At 43.3% G+C, this 21,456-nt stretch overlaps 1 protein-coding gene across 1 annotated transcript; it reads right to left on the bottom strand.

The window, feature by feature from the left end:
* Positions 1 to 1,659: 1,659 nt before the first annotated feature.
* zc3h4 (zinc finger CCCH-type containing 4) lies at positions 1,660 to 21,101 on the bottom strand. Its single transcript, XM_080772700.1, is given in 15 exon segments — positions 1,660 to 5,195; positions 7,154 to 7,411; positions 7,631 to 7,977; positions 8,801 to 9,249; positions 9,789 to 9,898; positions 10,186 to 10,312; positions 10,455 to 10,562; positions 10,565 to 10,567; positions 11,580 to 11,662; positions 12,018 to 12,126; positions 12,492 to 12,646; positions 13,640 to 13,859; positions 14,260 to 14,373; positions 14,597 to 14,900; positions 20,821 to 21,101. Coding segments are annotated over 15 exon segments (4,191 nt in total). The 5' UTR covers positions 20,901 to 21,101; the 3' UTR covers positions 1,660 to 3,471.
* Positions 21,102 to 21,456: the final 355 nt, after the last annotated feature.

Genomic DNA, 21,456 nt, shown 5'->3' with positions numbered 1-21,456 from the left:
AGTGCAAAACATACTCTCTCCGCATGCCTTCGGCCTGGTTGAGACAAAAATAGTGTATGTGCAGTGTGTGGGTGTAAGAGTGGAAGATATGTTCAAGATATTTAAAAAACAACCATGCACAATTATTTTACTCTTCAGAGAGAGTTGCGTTTTCTTTCTTTCTTTTTTTTGCGGCTTCCGCCTTTATTTCATATTTTTTATAGAGGGACAGACAGTAGGCTGACAGGGAATGAAGAGAGAGAGATGGGGGGGGGGGGGGGGTGACATGCAGTAAGGGCCGTCGGGATCTGGAGTTGAACCCGCGGCACTGCACTGCCAGGCTTGGGCCCGAAAATTAAGGCCCGGCCCTACCTGGGCCCTCATCAAACCCTGTACACTCAAGACACTGACTGCCCGTGCCCCCGCTGCCACCCTTAGATCTCCATATATTGTTCTGACAGTCCAATTATGTTGATCTGACCTCATCAAACCCTGTACACTCAAGACATGCTCCATATATGTCCAGTACACGTGACCTTGCCCTTTAGGGCGAGGTCGCTTCTACGCCCTCAGGCGTCTTACTGGTATACTGTCGGTATAGTAGGTATAGTATAGCATACTGTAGGTATAGTAGGTTAATAGTATAGCTATAGCAGTGTGGATGGATGGATGTATTGTGATGGAAAAAGAAAATACATCCTCAGCAAAACGTTACTAGATTACTGTTCTTAAGATAAAATAAATTCTGATAAAGTGAGGCAAAACTGTGATTATGAGACTTGCTTCAACACATGTTTTATGTTGTTGTCACAGTTCACTGACTCACTGCCAGTCAGCTCTGTCCAGAGACACTGCCGATCAGTGATGACCAGAGAATAAGCCACTGCTGTTGTCATCATCAAGGACCATGTCTTCAGAATCAACTCAATGTGAAACTCAATTCATTATTTTAGTCACCAGTTTCACCACCACAAAAACAACGTGGGTACTGTAGTGTTTCCCCTGGACAGTCTGTTTATATAAGATTACCGTACCTGAGTCACAAGGAGTGTGTTAGTTACAGTACATGTTAAGACAGTGGGGAGGGGGGAGAGTGTGTGTGTGTGTGTGATGTGAGCGCGCGCGCACACACACACACACACACACACACACACACACACACACACACACACACACGCGCGCACACACACACACACACACACACACACACACACACACACACACACACACACACACACAATGACTATTTAGGAACTGGGTGAATGACTACTTCAACTGGTCGCTCTGGAGCCAGTGTTGTAGGATGGGAGGAGATCAGGAATTGAGTCACACACAGGGAGCATGGCATGACAGGAAACTGCTAAAACAGGTTATGTGAATGATGTCTTGTCCACATACACCCCCACCAAGACTCCAAGCGTAGCATCATTTGAAAGTCCAAAGCTAAAATCACCACTAATACATATCGCACCACTTAACACGAGAGAAAAAAGAAGAAAGAAACTCTCACATTTACCTTGAAGTGGTTGATCATGTATTGCTTTTATTTAGATACTTTCACAACCTCACCTATAGTGTACAATTAGAAAACGCAACCCTTCTCCACAGAGAAGTCAGATTTACAAAGGGCGAACCGGCCCTCCCAAGAAATCAAACAAAAACAATAAAACAAAGGAACAATAAATTGTACATTTTTTTATTTGACTTACAGGCCTTTCCCCTTCCAAGTCCTTACGGGATTGAGTTAATAGATGTTAGTTTGAATCTTTATACACAAAACATACAAGTCTTTTCTGCTTTCTTTACACTGATATAGGTTGCTGTATCCCAAGAGGTGAACGAGAGTAATAACATATTCCTATAATAAAAAACAAATAATTTCAAAAGGTCAAGTGAGTGAACATATTAACCAGAGTATAAAAAAATAAATTAAAACAATATTTTACGTGAGATGGACAGAGCGCGCCGGTAGCTTCTCAACTAGCTGAATTACTTCAACTGGTAGTACAATCTACGCCTTGAACTTATTAAAGCAGGATAAGGAATGGACAAAATAATCATTTTCTGAGAAAAGTTTATAATTTTGTCACTGGAGAGGGGGCTTAAACTTCTCAGAATCATGAGAAATTAACCATTCCGAATTCCCACATTCCTCTTCATCTCAAGTGTGCAATTAGAAGCATTTTTGCAGTTGCATAGTAGCTAGTACTACCTAGTAGCTACATATCAAATGGAGTGTTTAGCCTGATTTTTACTTTCATTGTACGGCCGATAACTGAGTTTCGGTGCAACATCAGCTGGAAGAATGTCTCATCTTTCACTACGATGGCCCCAACAATAAGCTTGCCAATTCTTACATTAGAGATTTGAAAACACCACTCAACTGAAAACTTTTGTAAGGCTTTATTTGAAGAGAATTCTACTATAATCCATGATAAACTTAAAGCCAAAGGGTGAATGAACTGCACATCACTAAGATTAATGACTTGAGGACCAATTGGTCATTCATTTTGAGGAAAATATATTCCTTCATGAAGCATCAAATTCTGTAAGTGTACAGTACTTGAAAGTCCCAACACGTTCGACTTAGTCCTACAGCTAAATTGCGGATCTGCGTTTTCCCAGCTTGATGCATTTAATGACAGCCTATGCCGACTGTCATATAAGAGCATACACAAGGTTGAGAGTATTTTATGGGATTTTCTGAGGTATGAACAATGAACATTAAACAAACCAACAAAATGAACATTAAAACGTTAAATATTCCTCAGAGTTCATCCTCAGAGTAAACAGTCTGACGGCACAAATGAGTAAAACAACTTAAAACAGTTTAAGTAAAGCAGAGTTAATTTTTTTTAATGTCTAATTATTTCCACAGGAAGATGATGCATGGCAGTGTGTGCATGCTGATGTGATTTATTAGAGTAGACAAAAAAAAGATTCAGAACGGCAGTTCAGACCGCGACAATACGTAGGACTCAAGATGAATATTGCAAAATAAAAGAGAAGCAAATGAAAAAGTCAAGTGCATCATTGTCGGAAAAACATGAACGCGTGAAATTTATGAAAAGCTATGAAGAGATGGCTAGATAAAGGTTCAATGCAATTCTGCTGCCTGTATAATTGTAGCAATTAAGCATGGAGATGATTAAGAGAAATCATTTATATATACATCTTTCGGTTTCCTTTAAAATAGATATTTGTCATCCAACCCTCCCACCCACAAAACCTAACTCTTTTATAGAATCTGCTCTGCAACACTGTCGTAGGTTATGTGTATGTGTCTGTATGAGATGTGTGTGTATAGGTGTGCGAATGACGTCATCAAAAACGTTCATTAAGGTTCGTTTAGAACCAGTCCGACAGGCAGGTTGTTGCCTCAGTGCGCTCTTCATCTCCCTCCTCTTCCTCATTGTTCAGAAATTCTAAAACCACACGCCTGACCGACCTGCAACATGGACGGGCTGCGAAATGGGCTGGCACAGTCAGGGGTCACTGACAGAACGGTGACGCAGTGGGATCAAAGCCCTTGAAAACCTCCTTCAGTGAGGCATTGTCCTGTTCCACGGTGGCCTGGTCAGGCTGAGCCGGGCTGCTGCCCCCGAACGGACTGCCTGTCCCGCTGGGCTTGGCGGCCTGTTTCACCATAGTGAACAGAGAAGACACAGGCAGGTTGTGGACCCCGGCAGGTGCCTGATCTGGAGTGGCTCCAGGGGGGCCCTGACCCCCGGCCGCGGAGGCCCCAGCTACAGCAGGCCCGACTTGAGGTGCAGTGTTAGGTGATGGTGCAGGCTTGGGCCGCGGCCTGTTGTAGCTGTTGTATCGATCTGTTGCTTGCTCTCCGCTTTTCTCTGGCTCTGGCTGATCCAGTGCAGACTTCCGCACAAACAGGGGCTCTTTAGACTTGGGTTTGACTGTTGTGGTATCAGCAGGCTTGGAATCAGCACTGGATGAACCAGGAGAACCATTACTAGTACCAGGACTGTCTGGTTTGTTAGTCCGTGGATCATATAGACTGATGCCACTTAGAACGCTTGCACCCCCTGGCGCCCCTGCCCCAACTCCACGACCTGCCCCACCTGAGGAGAGCAGTCTGGGGTCATAGGGTGCAATTGTTGCAGAAGAGCTGCTGGAGGTCAACGCCGGAGGGGTAGAGGAGAGAGGAGGGCTAGGCGAGGGTTCTGAAGGCTGCTTCAGAGCTGATTTCTGAGGCTGCAGACGGGGGTCGATGGGGGGCTTACGGGCCATGCGTGGGTCAACTGGCTTATCTACAGGTGCAGGTGGCACCGAGGGAGGAGGACCCAGTAATGATAAAGGAGGAGGCGGCGTGGGGAGGAGGGGGGTTGAGGACGTTTGAGACGGGCTCGAGTTAACCGTCTTCAAGATTCGCGAGAGCAGCTCAAAGTCCGGGATAGCAGAGGCTGAGGGGGCGGCAGGAGTGGGAGGATCGAGGGAGGGAGCTGGAGGGAGGACAGCGGGGGGAGGCTGGGTGTGAGGGAGCGCCGTGTGGAGCTGCTGCTGGGCGCGTGAGAGACGTGGGTCGAGGGATGAGATGGGAGGGATGCCCGGTGGGAGCGGCAGAAGGTCCTGCTTGGGCATGGGGAGCGGAAGGAGGTCCTCGGGTGACCAGGTGATGTTCTTGGCGAAGGCTGGGACATGGAGCATGATGTCTTTTTTGATGTGGCTGAACTGTTGGAGCCGGCAACGGGGGTCTCTCAGAGCCATGCCCATCAGAGGGTCTAAGGGGATGGGCACAGGCTTGTCCCTCAGAACCCTCTCCGTCTCCTCTTCCTCAACGGCGGGTGTCGTGAGCGGCGGTGGTTTGTAGACTAGTGGAGGTTCCACTTTAGAAGCAGCAGGAGGGATTACAGTGGAAGCGGAGGAACCAACTGGGACTGTGGCTGCGGCTAGCCGAGCCCGTCTGGGGTCAGCTGGGGGCCCGGTGGATGACGGGGTTGGGGACAAGTGGACAGAGTCCGAGATTTGGCCAGATTCAGATGCCCGGGAGAGCCGTGGGTCCCGGCCCAAGCGGGGATCCGCGGGCCGGGGCGGGGGGTGAGCGGGAGACGCCTTCTGCAGACGAGGGTCACGAGGGTCACTGGGTGGGCCTTCAGGTTTGGGAGGCGGCTTACTCTGCTGCCGTAGTGTCTTCAGGATCGAAGTCACACTGCTACCGCCATCCTCATCCTCACTGGAGTACCAGTTCCCTGAGTCACCTGGGATACAACCAGAGAGAAACATTCACTATTAGTTGGCTATAGTAGTTGTCATTGTCTCATATCTTACTCTACAGACTCAGAGTGTCAATGTATGTTAATCTGTCCACAATGATTCTATATGCTGCCATCATCAAATCACAGCACATGTCCATGAAAGTTCATACGCGAGACCTAAAACTCAACTTATATGGTGCAATTTTGTGGTCAAAGGATAACATCAGTGACTATGCAGGGTCCAGTGCAGTGGAAAGCCAAAGTAAATGGTAGGAGTAGAGTAGATGCATGGTGAGCTGGGACTATTAATGAAATATGAGACCTCTGACTGTTTTAAGTTTGTCTATTCTGCCAACTGCAGGTGGGTCAAATATTTGACGCAATGATTATACTGTAAATGTACACAAAGCACAACTAAGCGTCAAATGCTACCTTTTGTTCACTTGAGAATGACTCATTGTTGCCGTCGTGACTCTTCCTGATATAAACTCTTTAATAATCTGTTGGGAGACAGTAGTCTGGTGTCTGGGACAGTTACACAACCAAAGGGATGTTTACATTAAAGAGGTCAGCAAAACCAGTCACAGGCCTGTCAAGACGTGTTTCCTGCTACCAAAGTGATATGTATAGATTTAAAGCAGAACTACCCAATAGAAATGCAAATAATACCCAACAATGGAAGTATAATTGGCCAGCTGTAACAATGTACAGACACACACCACGATTACAATATGTTGTGTGAATATACCAATACACACAGATGTCTAGGTTATGTTGCAGTTGCACACCTACATGTGCATGAGACACATACAGACAGTAAAATCCTTTGGTTTTATTTAACTCAGATGACTGTATAAATAAGTTAAATTAAAAGGATTTTACGGCATATTATGTACACAGACACAAAACAACATTCATCAGACCATGAGTCAACATATCTGTGAAATAGCCCATGAAGGTCCCTGCTGTTTCAACAAACTATGACTGGGATCCGCGGGTTGGATGCTGGCAAATCTGTACTACTTACTCGGAATTCTTATAAAACTGCTCATAACATTGGCCCGGTTTCCCAAAGGACACATGGTGGACTCAGGTGCCCTCTAGGCCGCACACAGAAGCCTGTGAACATAGACATTCCATGCATAGATGTACTGTACCACGCAATGGTAGGCCTCAGGCCTGAGGCCTGGTATGGTAGGCATCAGGTCTACCATTCTGAAATTTAATTTAATATTTGAACTTTTTTTTTAAATATATATATATATATATATATATATATATATATATATAATTTTTGTTTTGTTTTTAAGAGTAAAGAGAGCCTACTGTCAGCTGTCCAGCAGTCCAAATATTATTAAATTAAATTTCAGAATGGCCTGATGTCTACCATACCAGGCCTCAGGCCTACCATTGCGTGGCACATCTATGCACGGAATGTCTATGTTCACAGGCTTCTGTGTGCGGCCTAGAGGGCAGCTGAACATGTGCTACAACATACCTCTTACACCATGTGTCCTTTGGGAAACCGGGCCAATAACTGCTCCTGTTTTTTATTATGGCATCAATCAAGTAAACTAAACTTTCAAACATTTATGCATGGACCTGATAGGAGTCAATGGGTTCAAGTTACGTCCAACTTCTCAAAATGGTAAACTAAACTTTCAAACATTTATGACTGGACCTGATAGGAGGCAATGGGTTCAAGTTAAATACAACTCAAACTTGTGGTTGTGATAATACATGTTTATATCCATAATTGGCTTGAGTGAAGTTTGGGGTTTAAAAAACAACAACACAGAGCCTTTCAGGCCCGGTTTGAGGCTGGGTCATCTATACCAGTGAATCTCAAAGTGGGGTCCAGCTAAATGACTGTACGGCTATTTATGGTGGTCTGTGGCCTATAACGCATACAGAAATGGGGTTCCTCGAGTGAAAAAGGTCTGTGGAACACCGATCTATACCTTCGGTGTCTCTGCTCTTCTCGGTCCCGCCCTCAGCCAGCCTGCGCGCCTCCTCCTGCTGTTTCTGCTGGATCCTCATGAACAGAACACGTTGGGCAGGAGGCAGAAAGTCAGGAACAGACATCCCTCCCTGACTGGCAGAGCCGCCATTTGCAGAACCATCTGGGCCTCCTGAAGGCTCCAATTTGACTGGATATTGACCGCCCCCTCCTCCTCCTGGCCCTCCATCCATTCCCCCATAGCCCTGGTAGTTGTCAGCTGGGAAGGAAGAGAGAATCATGATACTGTTCTAGCTTAATTTTCTCACATTCCACACCGGCACAAACTATGTTTCCCCAAAGATAAGAAGTATTGGAAAATACATCTTAAGATATTAGGCTATCAGCTCCCCTTAACATGCCTCCATATGTTCATGTTTAGATTTCCGCTCTCTCAGCCACATATCATTTCATTACATTGATAAAGCTTTATTCTCACCTTCCTCCATCTTGATATTTCCTTCCATATTCATGCCCTGCTGCTGCTGCTGCTGGTTGAAGAAATTCTCAAAGAAGTTTCCTCCACCCGGGGGACAACCTGGTGGCATCATTCCTCCATGAGGTTGCCCGTCGGGACCAAAGCCTCCCATCATAGGCGGTGCCCCGGGGCCCATGTTAGGTGGCCCCTGATTCATTCCCATGCCAGGGGGGCCCATGTTCTGCATGTCCGGGGACATCATGCCCGGGGGTCCCGGTGGGCCAGGAAAGCGGGGCGGCGGTCCTCCAGGGGCGGCTTGGGGCCCGGGTGAGCCATCCCCACTCTGGTTTGTAGAGGGAGTCTGACTTCTGTGACAGGAGAATTTGAATTAATTATAACAATAGAGGTTTAATGATTGTACTATCAATATCCCCCCCTCTTGTGTTCCCTTCAATAGCATCCAGTTTCTGCCCGCACCCAGTCCAAAACACAGGTTGCCTACAAGACAACCAAGGGCATGCCACCCCCTTACCTTCAGGACATGATCAAACCCCACACCCCTTAATGCGCACTTAGATCAGCTGAAGCCACTTTCATAAAACACCCTGGCCAACACTCCACAAGTATTAAGGTCCCAAGTTGTGTAATAAACACCCCCTCACAGTCAGGACTGCAGTCATTCTCCATTTACCACAGCAACCTGAAAACTCTCTTCTTCAGACTCTACCTCAACCCCTGACACTTCTCTTTCCTTGTAGCCTTTTGAGGGGCGCTAGCCCCTCCTATATACAGGTTTAATTTTAGTTTATTTTTAGTTCAATGTTTGTTCTAAAAATGCCATTGACAATGAAGGGAAAATGTACATCATCTTGTCCCTAACACAAACATTAAACCCCATTAACAATAAAGAGAATTTAATGTTTGTTTTGACACCATTTGTTTTACATCATCATTACATCACCTAATCATAGCAACATCAGTTAGACTTTAATATATTAGCGCCCCTCACTTCACACGGGTGTGATTTCTTTCCACCAATTTTGATCTATGGTAATAATATGAATGCAGCTATACTCATGGTTAAGGCCTTAATTTTGGCAAAATGTATTAATTTAATACTTTTGAATGACCTGTGGAACCCTTGTAATAATAGATAACATAACATAACATGTACTGTTTCTGATCTCTCACCTGGCAGACAGTTTCTGTGCCAGCTGTCCAGTCGGCTGGACTTTGATCTCAAACAACGAGGGAATCTTCTTCCCTCCACCTCCACCTCCACCACAGGGAGGTGGGGGGCCCATAGGTGGAGGAGGACCGTTTGGGTTGGGGGGACCTCCTTGGTAGGGACTCCCATCAGGGCCAGGTGGAGGGGGGCCCTGACAGGGATTGGGACCAGGCATAGGTCCCTGAGGGCCCTGGTTTGGTAAGGCTGGAGCTCCAAATTCACCAAATTCCCCCCCAACGGGTGCACTGAACTCCCCAGGGCCAGTGCTGGAATCTGAGGGACCAGGTCGAGGAGGGGTGGGTAGGAGGCCGACTCCTGGAGGGGGTTTAGGGAGCGGGTTAATACCCTGCTTCTTCAATTCCTCTACCTCCTTCTCATCCTCTGCTCCAGCCTCTGCATCCTCCGCCAGCATCTGTGTCATAGACAGAAAATCATACAGTTCACTTACAAATATAAAATGAATGTAGCCACAAGAAATACATGTGAAATCCTAAATCTAAATATTGTAAAATAATGGATGTCGAGATTGATTTGTCATTGGAGAGGTAAGGGTATTGAGAACATATTTATAAATCTTTAATACTTAACCACTTCGTAAATCCTATATATTTATATTTAGGAACGTGCTTCCCCAAGGGTCTATACTATTTTCGCCAAATATTATGACAAGCCCAGAAATGGGCATTGGGGTTCATGTGGTTAAAACCATAGACATAGAAAGGTAGACGCCTCATTCGCCACTGCAATTCATTGGAGTGACATGCACTGAGGGCAGAAGTGGGCCTGTATATGGCACATCCCTGGAGTCCAGTCACGGGACTCACGTCCCTTCCTTCCTGGCACCAACACGGAAGCTTGCCCTCACTTGAGAGCATATGCCCCAGAGCCGAAGAAGGCGTCTATTGGTTAGAACACTGTATTGTGCAGGATTCAACCTCCTTGACATCCTACCTTGTTGAGTAGTTCTTGAGTGTCGTCATTGAGGGAATCGTGGGAGAACATGCACTCGTCCCCGTTGACGCAGTTCCCGGTGGTGTGGAACAGCTTACAGGGGAAGTCGCGTAGCAAGGGGAGTCAAGGATCTCATTCAACACAAAGTTACAAAGTTGAAATTTTGCCTTTTTGTGGTTGTCCTAGTTTGATGCTTGATTTGTGTCACACAACAGGCTAGGTCTGGCTAGGTAATTGAAATGTGGGTAAGTAACACAAACGCATAGCTCCTAAGCCCTTGTAAGACCATCACCAAATACTTGTTGATTACTTTCGATCTATACTTTGAAGTAGTGCAAACATCTGAAATGCATACAAAACGTTTCTTTGAGTTGAAGGACAATAGATTGATCCATACTGCAGTAAAGGATATCATGCATGTAGGGGCAGTTCTCAGCCCGGGCACAGTACCCAGTGATGTAAAACTTGCACAGCTCCTTCTTCCTGGGAAGCTCAATGTCATGGCTGAAGTTGCAGTGGTCCCCCTGGTGGTTGAAAGAGGTCACAACAAAAAAATGCATTTAGGAGGTTTTCTAACAAAACATGAAATAAATAAATAAAATATTTTATTTTTCTTCTGTGTTGTTAGTTCTTCAGTATCTTATGTAGTGACTTGTTTTGTCTTACCCAGGTACACCGGCCCTCGATGTAGTACTTGCAGATGGCCTTTCCCTTCTTGTCCTGGTGCTTCTCATTATTCCTCCTCCCACCTCCTCTTCCTCCTCCTCCTCCTCCTCCTCCTCCCCCCCCTCCTCCTCCTCCTCCTCCTCCTCCCATGCCTTCTCCATCCATGCCTCCTCCACCACCACCACCACCACCACCACCTCCACCTTCCTAAAACACACACGCACACGCACGCAAGGAGGAACAGAGGGGAAAGAAAGAAATAATATAATAACATATAATATATACAATGAGTAATTTTATCCAGCAGGTAATCAAATTTGTATGGAATGACAATAAAACTCCTTGAACCAAAAAGTGAATAGTGGCTGGGTTGCAGTCAGAGACATTGACATTCAATAGGAAATGCTCAGAGTGCTTACGTTTTGGAAAAGTAGACCAGTTTAATTCATATAAGTAACGGTCTGACATATTTTGTTTGCTTTATGATCCAATAAAAAGAAAAAGCTTTTGCACACCTGCAGGCGACAGGAGAGGGTACGGTGCCCGAGAATGAAAAAGGAACAAACACCCGCACACTGTCTTCAAATGCTATCTTTATGTACATAATGTTAGCCTGATGAAGGCTGAAACGTTGCCGTTGCAGTGAAGTTGGTTCACTGCATTTGAAGACAGTGTGCGGGTGTTTGTTCCTTTTTCTTTGCTTTATGATCCAAAACACATCAATTTACAATTTTACAATTTAGGCATTTAGCAGACGCTCTTAATCCAGAGCGACTTACATTAAGCAAGAACAAAAGCATGGGAATACATCACATAAAGACATTTATCATGAAACATGCGTAGCTAAGAAAGTAACAGTGGAATATCTATAATGAAACTATACATATAAGCTATACATCTATACTACTATGCTACACATATGTACTATGACGTGCTATGACTACTAGAATTGCTATCTAAGGGGGTGGGGTAAGTGCTATGGGCCATGATGGAGTCTGAAAAGGTGGGTTTTCAGACTACGGCGGAAGATTGGGAGTGATGCTGCAGTTCTGACTGCAATGGGAAGTGCATTCCACAGTTTTGGAGCCAGAAGGGAGAAGAGTTTGGGACGTCAGAGAGCCTTACCCCATTGTCCATGTCTCCATTGTTGTCTTCATCATTCATCCCTCCATGGTCTCCTCTTCCTCTCCCTCGGTTGCGTTTACCGCCTCGGTTCATGCCCCGCCCCCCTTTACCCCGGCCCCGCCCGCGGCCACCTTTACCGCCTGGAGTGAAGGGAATAAGAGGAGAGGATCCATGAACACGTCATGTGAGTACAAACTTGCATCAGGTTTGTTGTGTCATTCAGTTAACAGACAGCGTCCTCCAGACCACAGTGTGACATATCTTTAATATAGAACAGACCACAATGACATGGGACTGTTGGGACAGTGACGTGACTTCTGGGTGGAAGATTGGACCAGTAGTTAGTTACAAGTGATTTCTCTATACTTGCTCACACATGGAGAACACAGTCATATCTGAAATGGAACTATTAAACAAGAAAGAAAGTTGTGAGCTCACCTCTCCCTCGCTCCTTGAACTTCCTGAACTGGTTGACATCATTATAGTCGTCATATTCATCATCTCCCATGTTCTTGTCGAACTTGTTGTCGTAGTCTTCTTCACCACCCTGGAAAAATACATTTAATCACGTGTGATTATTATCACCTTTTAAAACAATTTGTGTAGAATATTAGCAAAATAACTCTTGTTGGTTTTTTTGGCTAAAATTGCACTGAGACGGCTCAGCTATGGAACTACTACCAGTTTGTTGATGATAATATGTATTATTGTGTACATTTTGTATGCTATGTTGATTAATTGAATACATACAGTAGGATCACAATGTCCCCAGGACTTTTTTGTGCTATCCTTTTAGCTTTAATGTCTTACTGTAACGTAATGTGCAGTCTACATTTCGGACAACTAGTTGCCATAGTTTGTAGCCTATCACCAACAAGCTGATAGTACTGAAATGCAGTGCTCACTGCTCACCTCAATGTCATCTCCCCCATAGCCGTCCCCGTCATCATTGTCTCCTCCCATCATCTTTCCTCCGCCCCGCCCCCCTCGTCCTCTGCCTCCCCGCCCTCTCCTCCCTCCCCTCATCCCGCCACGGCCTCTCTGGTTCTTCATACGACCTCTGCCCCCTGCACGACAGAGAGATATAGAGAGAGAAACATTGTAAAAACTGCTGTGAGAAAAGTCCAGGTGTGCCTGAAGATTTCATTGCCAACACAAGTTAGTGCAATATACAACTATACAAAAAGTTATTATTTCTTTTTTTCAGTCCTTTCACAATACAGAGGCAAATTCTATACACTCAAAAATATATTTTAACCCTATTTAATCCCTATTATATGCATGTCATTATAGTGCATTGCATCTCTACACATAGTGATCTGGTACTGTAGAGTGTAGATAGGATCTACAAGCTCACAGTGCACTGCATCTCTACACATAGTGATCTGGTACTGTAGAGTGTAGATAGGATCTACAAGCTCACAGTGCATTGCATCTCTACACATAGTGATCTGGTACTGTAGAGTGTAGATAGGATCTACAAGCTCACAGTGCACTGCATCTCTACACATAGTGATCTGGTACTGTAGAGTGTAGATAGGATCTACAAGCTCACAGTGCATTGCATCTCTACACATAGTGATCTGGTACTGTAGAGTGTAGATAGGCAAAACAAAATTGGCATTAGTAAATACAAATAAATTCATTTTCATTTAGTGATGAGTGAACATGTTTTAGGTATTATTTTTGCATGGATATGAATAGATTTTGACTTGACTTTGAAAAGAACCTGTACCATGAGATGCAGTGAAATTTGGGTTGCTATTGATTTCATTTACTTCTAGGCTCTTTTAATCAGTTCACAAAGGTGGAGTGACGTTTTGTGTAAAGAAAGGTTTGCTATTGCACTATGTGCAATGTCTTTCATTTTCTACAGTGCCTGTTAACTCTTTAGCAAGCGGTGTATAGTTAACAGACTGCACAAGCTTAGTATCTATGTACACAGCAGCACATAACATATCAGACACTCCCAGTGTTCAGTTACACAGCTTTAAGTATATAAGTATATTATAGTCAAACATTACCAAAGGTTTTGGGGGGACCAACTGTCCTAGACCCACCTCGGCCTCGAGGACCTCCACCTCCTTCCTTGGACTTGCGGTACTGATTCAGCTCCTTGGCGAAGTCATCATCGTAATCATCTCCTCCCATAGTATTCTCCTCCTCCTCTTCTCCTCCTCCCTCAAAGTTCTCTTCTTCATACTCGTCATAGCCTCCATAGCTCTGCTTGTCCATCTTCCTGTAGTTGCCCTTCTTGGAGCTTCCATAGCCCCCGTGAGACTGGATACCACAGAGAAAAGGACAGTTAAGTCTAGGCTGGATGGCATGGACGTGGAAAGTGTTGATTGATATTGGGGGGGAATACTTGTATTTAATTAAGTCACAAAGAGAAGACCAACATATAGAAATAGTCATCCAAATCTAAAAGTAGAATATCTGTACAATTAAACTATACATATACAATACACTATAGAATGCTATCACTACATAATAGGCTATCTAAGCCAAGGTCGTCAAGGCTAGGGCACTACTGTACTATGAAGTAGTCTGGTTTCCAGGACTGGAGTTGAAAGGAAAAAATTTAAAGATGCTGCTGTTACATAGAGAAGGGGACAGACAGTAAGATACTGACACTATGTATTTAACAGTGTATGGAAATTGGCATCCTGTCTTAACTCACAGGGGGAGGATACGAAGGACTGTATTCTCTGCTGTACTTCGGTCTCTTCTCACTGGGACTGTAGTCAGAATCATCACTGAAGTCTGAGCGGTCGTCATCAGAGGACGCGTGGCGCTGAAACAAAGGAGAGGCAAAGAAACATACAAAATATTTAGGTTGAAAAAGTGTGAAGTCTACTATTTGGTCTTCGAGATGTTCTTATCTAGAACAATTTTGAATAAATGCATGCATGTAATTGCACAGCCCCAGACAGACAATACAGAAAACCCAACAGTAATAAAGAGAAATGTATTAACACCACAAAACATAATCATATAGTGGGCGGCACTCAGCTTACTTTGTGTTTCGATTTACGCCTCTTCTTGGACCTCCTCTTCTCCTTCTCTCGCTCCCTTTCTTTCTTCCTCTTCCTTTTGCGGCGGTGGGCCTTCTCGTCATCTGAGCCTGTGCTGGCATGGCGCTCCCTGCTCCGCCGCGACTTCTCCCCCACCACCTCCTCTGCTCCTACACCTCCTCCCCCTCCTGCATCGCCTTCCTCCTCTCCACCTGCTGTGCCTGTGGTACCTGGTGCCACCTCCGCCTCGACCACCTCCGCCCCGTCATCCGACAACTCACCCTCCTCCAGTTCACCATCCTCTTTTCTGTGGATGCGAAGAAAGACCAAATGGGGACATTATGGACCATGCAATTACATGGAGTGGCATTTGATGTAAACTATGCATTTTCATCATTCATCTAATTTGAGCTCCTCTAACGTGGCCGCTCTTAATTATTCATAATTCAGCAAAATGTTTCTAATGCATGTCCTCAATATTATAAAGCACATTAACCTTTTGCATCTGTGTGAAAGGTGTTATGTAGAGGAACATGGAAGTTTGTTATTATGTTTTCATATTTGCAAAGCAACTAAGAGAATGTAGAATGATTTTAGACTCTAGAACGCTTTTCAAAAGAGTGCTATAAGGTCATGTAGTCTTGAATATAGAATTTGTTATTATTTTTCTATTATTTATTTATTTGTAAGCTAGGTGAAATGTTATGAGGCGATGCAGTCTTCGGTCAGAAATTAGGGGAAAACTGAAAGTGTACTGTGTCATGGCCATTTTTGTTTTGTTTATAGTGGCATTGTTTCAGACAGATTTGTGCATTAACAAACCAATGATAAGTCAAGTACCAAAATACTTTAAGCTGAGAAAGTAGGAAAAACAATTACGTTTTAGACACCATTAAGGTGTCTTATGAGCCTAGCCTTTGGATTTTTACTATAGCTCCCCTCTTCATTTTCATGACCATCCATGACCCATCATGTTATTGAGTGCTTGTGGAACGGACAGCACAACAGAAAATGAATAATGTGCCATTACTGGGGTCAAACGTTGAGTCTTACAAGACAACGTGAGCAAAACCCACATGCTCCTAATTGACATGGATCACATGTTGGCCCGGCATCATGCCATGTGGTGAAGAGAAGGCTATAGGGACTGGGTGGGTGTGACTACAGTCTGTTCATAGCGGGACATATTGTATAGAGGATGGGACATTCGGGAGGGGAGGGGGGGGGGGGAGAGAATTAAGAACAAAAACACAGAAAATCAAATAGAAGGTGCTGTTAAGTACATCAAATGAATATCTGACAAAATATTGACAAAGAATATAGTTTGTCAGACAGAAACCTTGTATCTCCATTTTTCAACTTTTTGTTTCATAAATTAATACTACATACTACAGTCTCACACAAAAGTAGCAAAAATAGCCGATCTACATATAGATATGCTATTTTTGCAATGTTTTAAAGTTACAGTGGTTAAATCTAGCTCTGTGGGTTTTATAAATATTGAACCAACCATTTGTGGGTCATCACGAGTACAATTTTCTAATTCAAGATATTTTCAAAAAAATCAATCAACAATGCTCAGAAATAAAATAAGGGCAGAATGTTTCAAATTAAATTTACAAAATCAAAGAAATTGCATATTTTCTTTTTTTAAGTAGTGATCACAGATCGCGATGCGACATGTTGTGAGCTTGTATATCGGTTATTTTAACTGGTTTGGGTCACGGGAATAAATTAAATTTCTCTTTTGGGTCTCGAGTTAAAAGGATTGGGAACCACAGGTGCCTGTGTTGACTAAATACTGCACAACATTACGCTTGTGTCACTGTTTTGTGTGCTTGAGATAACATACACAGCTACTATCCTTGCAGACTGCTGCGTTTTTTCGGGAAAATGGCGGAAAGAATCCGAAAAATGCAGCAGTCTGCAGGGACATTTAATCTCCTGTAGGCCAGTGGTTCCCAAACCTTTTCGTGTCAAGGACCCCCAAATCAACATTTATTAGTCCACAGACCCCCCCATTTGAAAACATGCCAGTGACCCCAAAAAGGGAGGATTTTTACGGCTCTAGCAGTGATTCCGAAACATATTAATTTCATGGACCCCAACAGTTTCACACGCATTATGCTAAGGACCAACGATTTAATGGCATTTCTATCTCTGGTAACCCAATTTATATTGTAAAACCACTGTTAATTTAACCCCATAAGGGTCCATTTGATTCCTAACTATCTCTAATTGAGCTACTGTAGGTACCCCCTGGAACTCCCTCAAGTACCCCTAGGGGTCCCCGGACTTCACTTTGGGAACCACTGCTGTAGGCTATTTTTGCCAGAGGGTAGTGGAAGGTTTAGCCGCAATTTGCCAATCTAGATTGTTTTATAATGGGATGAATCTAGAGTTGCAATACGCTCCATTGACTCCCCACTCATCCAATTTGCGTTTGCGATCTGCTCTCACTAACTCACCAACATTGCAGCTGTAGTCCACGCTTGAATTATCCTTTCAATCTGCCGAGTTTTTCATAAAAATCCACTGTAGACATATTATGAGCTACTTTCTGTCAAGACATCCTCTGCAGGTGATTCTTTTTCGAAGTGTTGCAGTTTGGAAGCACTCGTTTTGTTAACGGGTCGCGCTGCTGCCTCCTGCATTATGTGTTTTGAAATTTGAAACAGGTGGTACGCAAGGCGGCCGTTCAGTGACTTACGACGAGTGCTTATAAACTCCAGCACTTAGAAAAATAATCACCTGCACAGGATTTCTTGACAGAAAGTAGCTCATAACATGTCTACGGTGGATTGTTATGAAAAACAAGCTCGGCAGATTGAAAGAGGATAATTCAAGCTTGGCCTAGAGCTGCAATGTTGGTGAGTTTAATGTCGTTTAAGACAAGCAGATCGCAAACGCAAATTGGATGAGTGGGGAGTCAATGGAGGGTACTGCAACTCTAGATTCATCCCATTATAAAAAAAAGAGTTGCAAATTGCTGCTAGTGGAAGGTTCTAAATTCAGTAACAATGCAAAGATAATGACCAATGGTATAATTTGCCATTTCTGAATGACTAGACCCCAACCCTCCAAAACACAAGCATAAACCCTAGTAGGCGGCATACAATACAAGCAACAACTGAAAATTGCCACAAGCAAGGCCTAGGTGTGAGCATTCTTCTTTTCGTTCGATTGGCAATGATAACTATTCACTTCCAGTATTTGACTATTCAAATAAAGACCAGAGCACATTGTGTACTGCAGCCAATGCACACAAGAACTACAGCAGGCAAGGCGGTGGGGAGAGTCAAACTGTTAGGCCTCACATGTCAACTGTATGTTGAAGATACTACAGTAACTACACTGTACACGACATCCTCAAACACAACAACTCCCTTTCAAAGTGGAAAGTAATCAAGCCGATCTGATCTACAGTTATACAGTAGAGAAAATGTAAATCTAAAGGGTAAACACAGCCAGGGCATCAATGCATCGTTTCTATCTCACCAAAACTGCAATATTGCTTAATGTGTATTTAATTCCCTGAATAGAACAAATACATATAATTATGTTAATTTCTTTAGATATACCATTAAAAAAAAAAAAAAAAAAGATCTCACTATCTGCCTGTCCAAATGCACTTGTCTAGACTTGCGGTTTCTCTTTACTGTTCAAGTTCAATAGTTATTGACATGTCCCATCCAGGGCCATTCAATTTGTTATGTGAATATGAACAAACGTTTCCCATGCCAGAAACCAGAAAACCTGAGGATATAATGAATATATATATATATATATATATATATATATATGGCCATATATGGCTGCTGGTACATTGCTAGTTAGATTTTCCTGAAGAAACTGTAATGAATAAAGCAGACAGTTTTATGTTCTGCTTCTCAAACAAGAATGCCTTGTTAATAACTCTGTCAATGTCAATAGACAGAATAAAACATTACATATAAGGTATTATATTGGCTATTGTGAAAACGGTCACGTTCTAGCCAGCCACTTATCTCCTACAACGCTGTACCAGTACAGCCTTGAGAGACCACATGCTGACCTGTCCTTCACCAATAAAGGAATTCTGTGTTGATAAGGATGGAGTGTTCAGTCATACTGGGGGGGGGGGGGGGGGGCTGTATAGAAAGAGGCCACGATGGGTGGGTAGAGGCTGCAACGAGGCTAGGACTCGTGAACAAAGGCTCTACTGACACAGCTGTTGACTGTTGGCCTCGCTGTGGATACAGTGAACCATACACATACTATCAATACAGACTTCAACCACACCTGTGACAGCCTACACTGAGCTTGGAGATGAACATTATACCTCAAGTGTTGTATAGGTGAAATTAGATAGATAAATCTGCAAGATTATCACCCTGAACTGGGGAAAAATAGATATGTACAGAGAAAGGTGTAATTTACTCACAGGTGACTTGTTATTACGCCGACATAACTAGATAGATGCTATCAACTGAACTGGTAGAATTCTGAGACTATGAGCTATCTTGACCTTAGAAGTATGGCAAACAATCTTCCCATTTTAAGCCATTAATATTGAACCACAGAAATAATAAACAGTTACATGCATTAAGTGCACCACTACAAATGTCAACTATGTGAACGTTAAAGCTACAAAATAATCTTCTGATCGATTACCAAGTGGGACTGTTCCAAAAATATTTACCATGCATTAAGGGGCAATAGTTAGCTGGATGAATCAATAATTAAGGACTGTTTACAACTCAAGGGCCCGGATTAAAGTGATGGGGAATACTTACTGTGAGAGGCTTTCTTCACATTTTGCACTTAAAACCATTGTCAAAGGTTTTCCTTACGTTAGGGGGACACAAGTGGGGTTTTAGGGATTTGAGAGTGGGGCCAACTGGTAAACAGGGGAACACAAAATTGCTAACCGGGGACTTTGGAAAGGGAAACTTTGTGTTCAACTTGAAACTCTTCTGGGATGCTTTGCAAACGTTGAAGCACACTTTGGGGACTGTTGTGGGTGTTTTGACATAAGTCCGTGGAAAAATGCACACGAATATTAAAAAAATAAAAAGATAACTTAGCATTAAAATAAAAAAATTTGCGTGCTGAATCGAGGTTAAGCAAACGATCCAAAGAAAAGGACGACGTAGATCGTAAAAACGAAACTTTAGTTGTGGGGGGAAATCCAGAAGAACGGTAGTCGTTTATATACAGTAAACGATTAATGGTGAGCGCAAAGATAACATTTTCGGTGCGTAGTGAGATGAGGCTAACTAATGACAGGAGTGTTGGCTAACGTTCGCTTATCATCGTCAACATAATGTGACGAACTGCTGCTACAGATCGATCCAACTTCGCGTCTCGATTTGAACTGGACATTAATTACAATTATTTACTCAAAGTTGCATTTTGATTTAAAAAAATGTATTTTTCCACAGCTGTAGCTATAGGTCAAACGCCTGTTAGCTTAGCTTGTTGTCCTTTGCCAGCTGTAGTTATTAGCTAAGCTAACCAACAAGCTAATGGTGCTAAGTTAGCTACCCGGCCGGAAAAAGGCCCTTCCTTACTTAGGCAAATGCTAAAAAAAGGAGGAAATAATTCACCCCTCTGTAGTGCTGTTTTGAACCCTGTCGTAACAAGCCAATCTAACTAAATTAAACACGGCCGTTAATCAATTAGTTACCGATTGATAAGGATGTTCACACAATTAAAACGACGTGTCGGTCATTAACGTAGTTGATTAAAGTTTGTTTTGTCAGGTGAGACCAAGGCTTTTCTTCTCTTGTAGTGCGAAGTTTGCGAACGTGTCACTCGACAAAAACGTTTGTTTTCAACAGAAAAAAGCGTACGCACTCCTCAATTGAAAAGGAGTTATTATTTTTAAATAATGTTATTTTATGTCGGCATCGAGTGTTTTTTTCTCTCTCAGCTGGAAATGCGTTGTTTTTGTCGCTCGACCACTATAAATGAAGCATTTCTTTCGCCTGTGTCGATTTGGTCCATGGATGTTTGCAACGTTAATAAAATTGGGGAATAAATGTCCCAGCTTGTATTTGAGCTCCCAGATGTCGTTGTCGTGTCAACATGGCGTTCGTTCGTTACCTCTTGTTACTTGTTTTCCAGAAAAGGCGAGTTTAATCCCTTTGAAAGAAAAAAAATGAAAAAGGACCCCCGGGCTTTGTGTAAAAAAGCACAGGACAGATACATAATTTCATTGAAATGATTGTAGAGAATTACTCGACCTTTCGTCAGTCAGAAGACTGTTGTGTTCGTGGTTGGTAGTTGGGGAGTTTGGATGGACAGTCATGCTTTCCACAGCCATTTTCCTCTAGCTACATTTAGGTGCCAAAAAATTACAACTCGACACTGGATTCTACTGGCTTATGCGTCACTTCACTTGGATCTACTGGTTATTTTGGATTTAGGACGAAGTTTCAGTTCATAGCAGTCACTTCTCCACTAACAGTTGTAAGAGAAATATGATGAAATTGGCTCCTGACGTTCTCCGTCCTACAGTAGCGATGTGAAATGAAGACTAGTGTACTTAAAATGGCCGAGCGTCTTCCCCAAAAGAGAAGAGGCGGATTTATCTCCGCGTGACGTCAGAGCGTATTACGTTCTCGTGCGCTTCTCACGGAAATTACCGAATTGACGGTGGTATATGCGCACAATTACTGTAAATTGTACATTGATTGATTGATCTTAACCCTTTGCAGAATAAGTACAGTTCAATAGGTCTGCAGTGCTAAGACTATTACAAATAGAAACCCAAGAAAGCATCAATGATTGTTTCCATTGGGTCCTCCATTTTCGATTCACCATATAATATTTAATGACACAAATGTACAGAAAAACAAAACTTCATATAAACGGTTAGA

This window comes from Protomyctophum bolini (assembly GCF_963924005.1).
Source record: "Protomyctophum bolini genome assembly, chromosome: 9".
NCBI lineage: Eukaryota > Metazoa > Chordata > Actinopteri > Myctophiformes > Myctophidae > Protomyctophum > Protomyctophum bolini.
The sequence above is the reverse complement of the archived record's forward strand: the minus strand, read 5'-3'. Positions and strand labels throughout refer to the sequence as shown.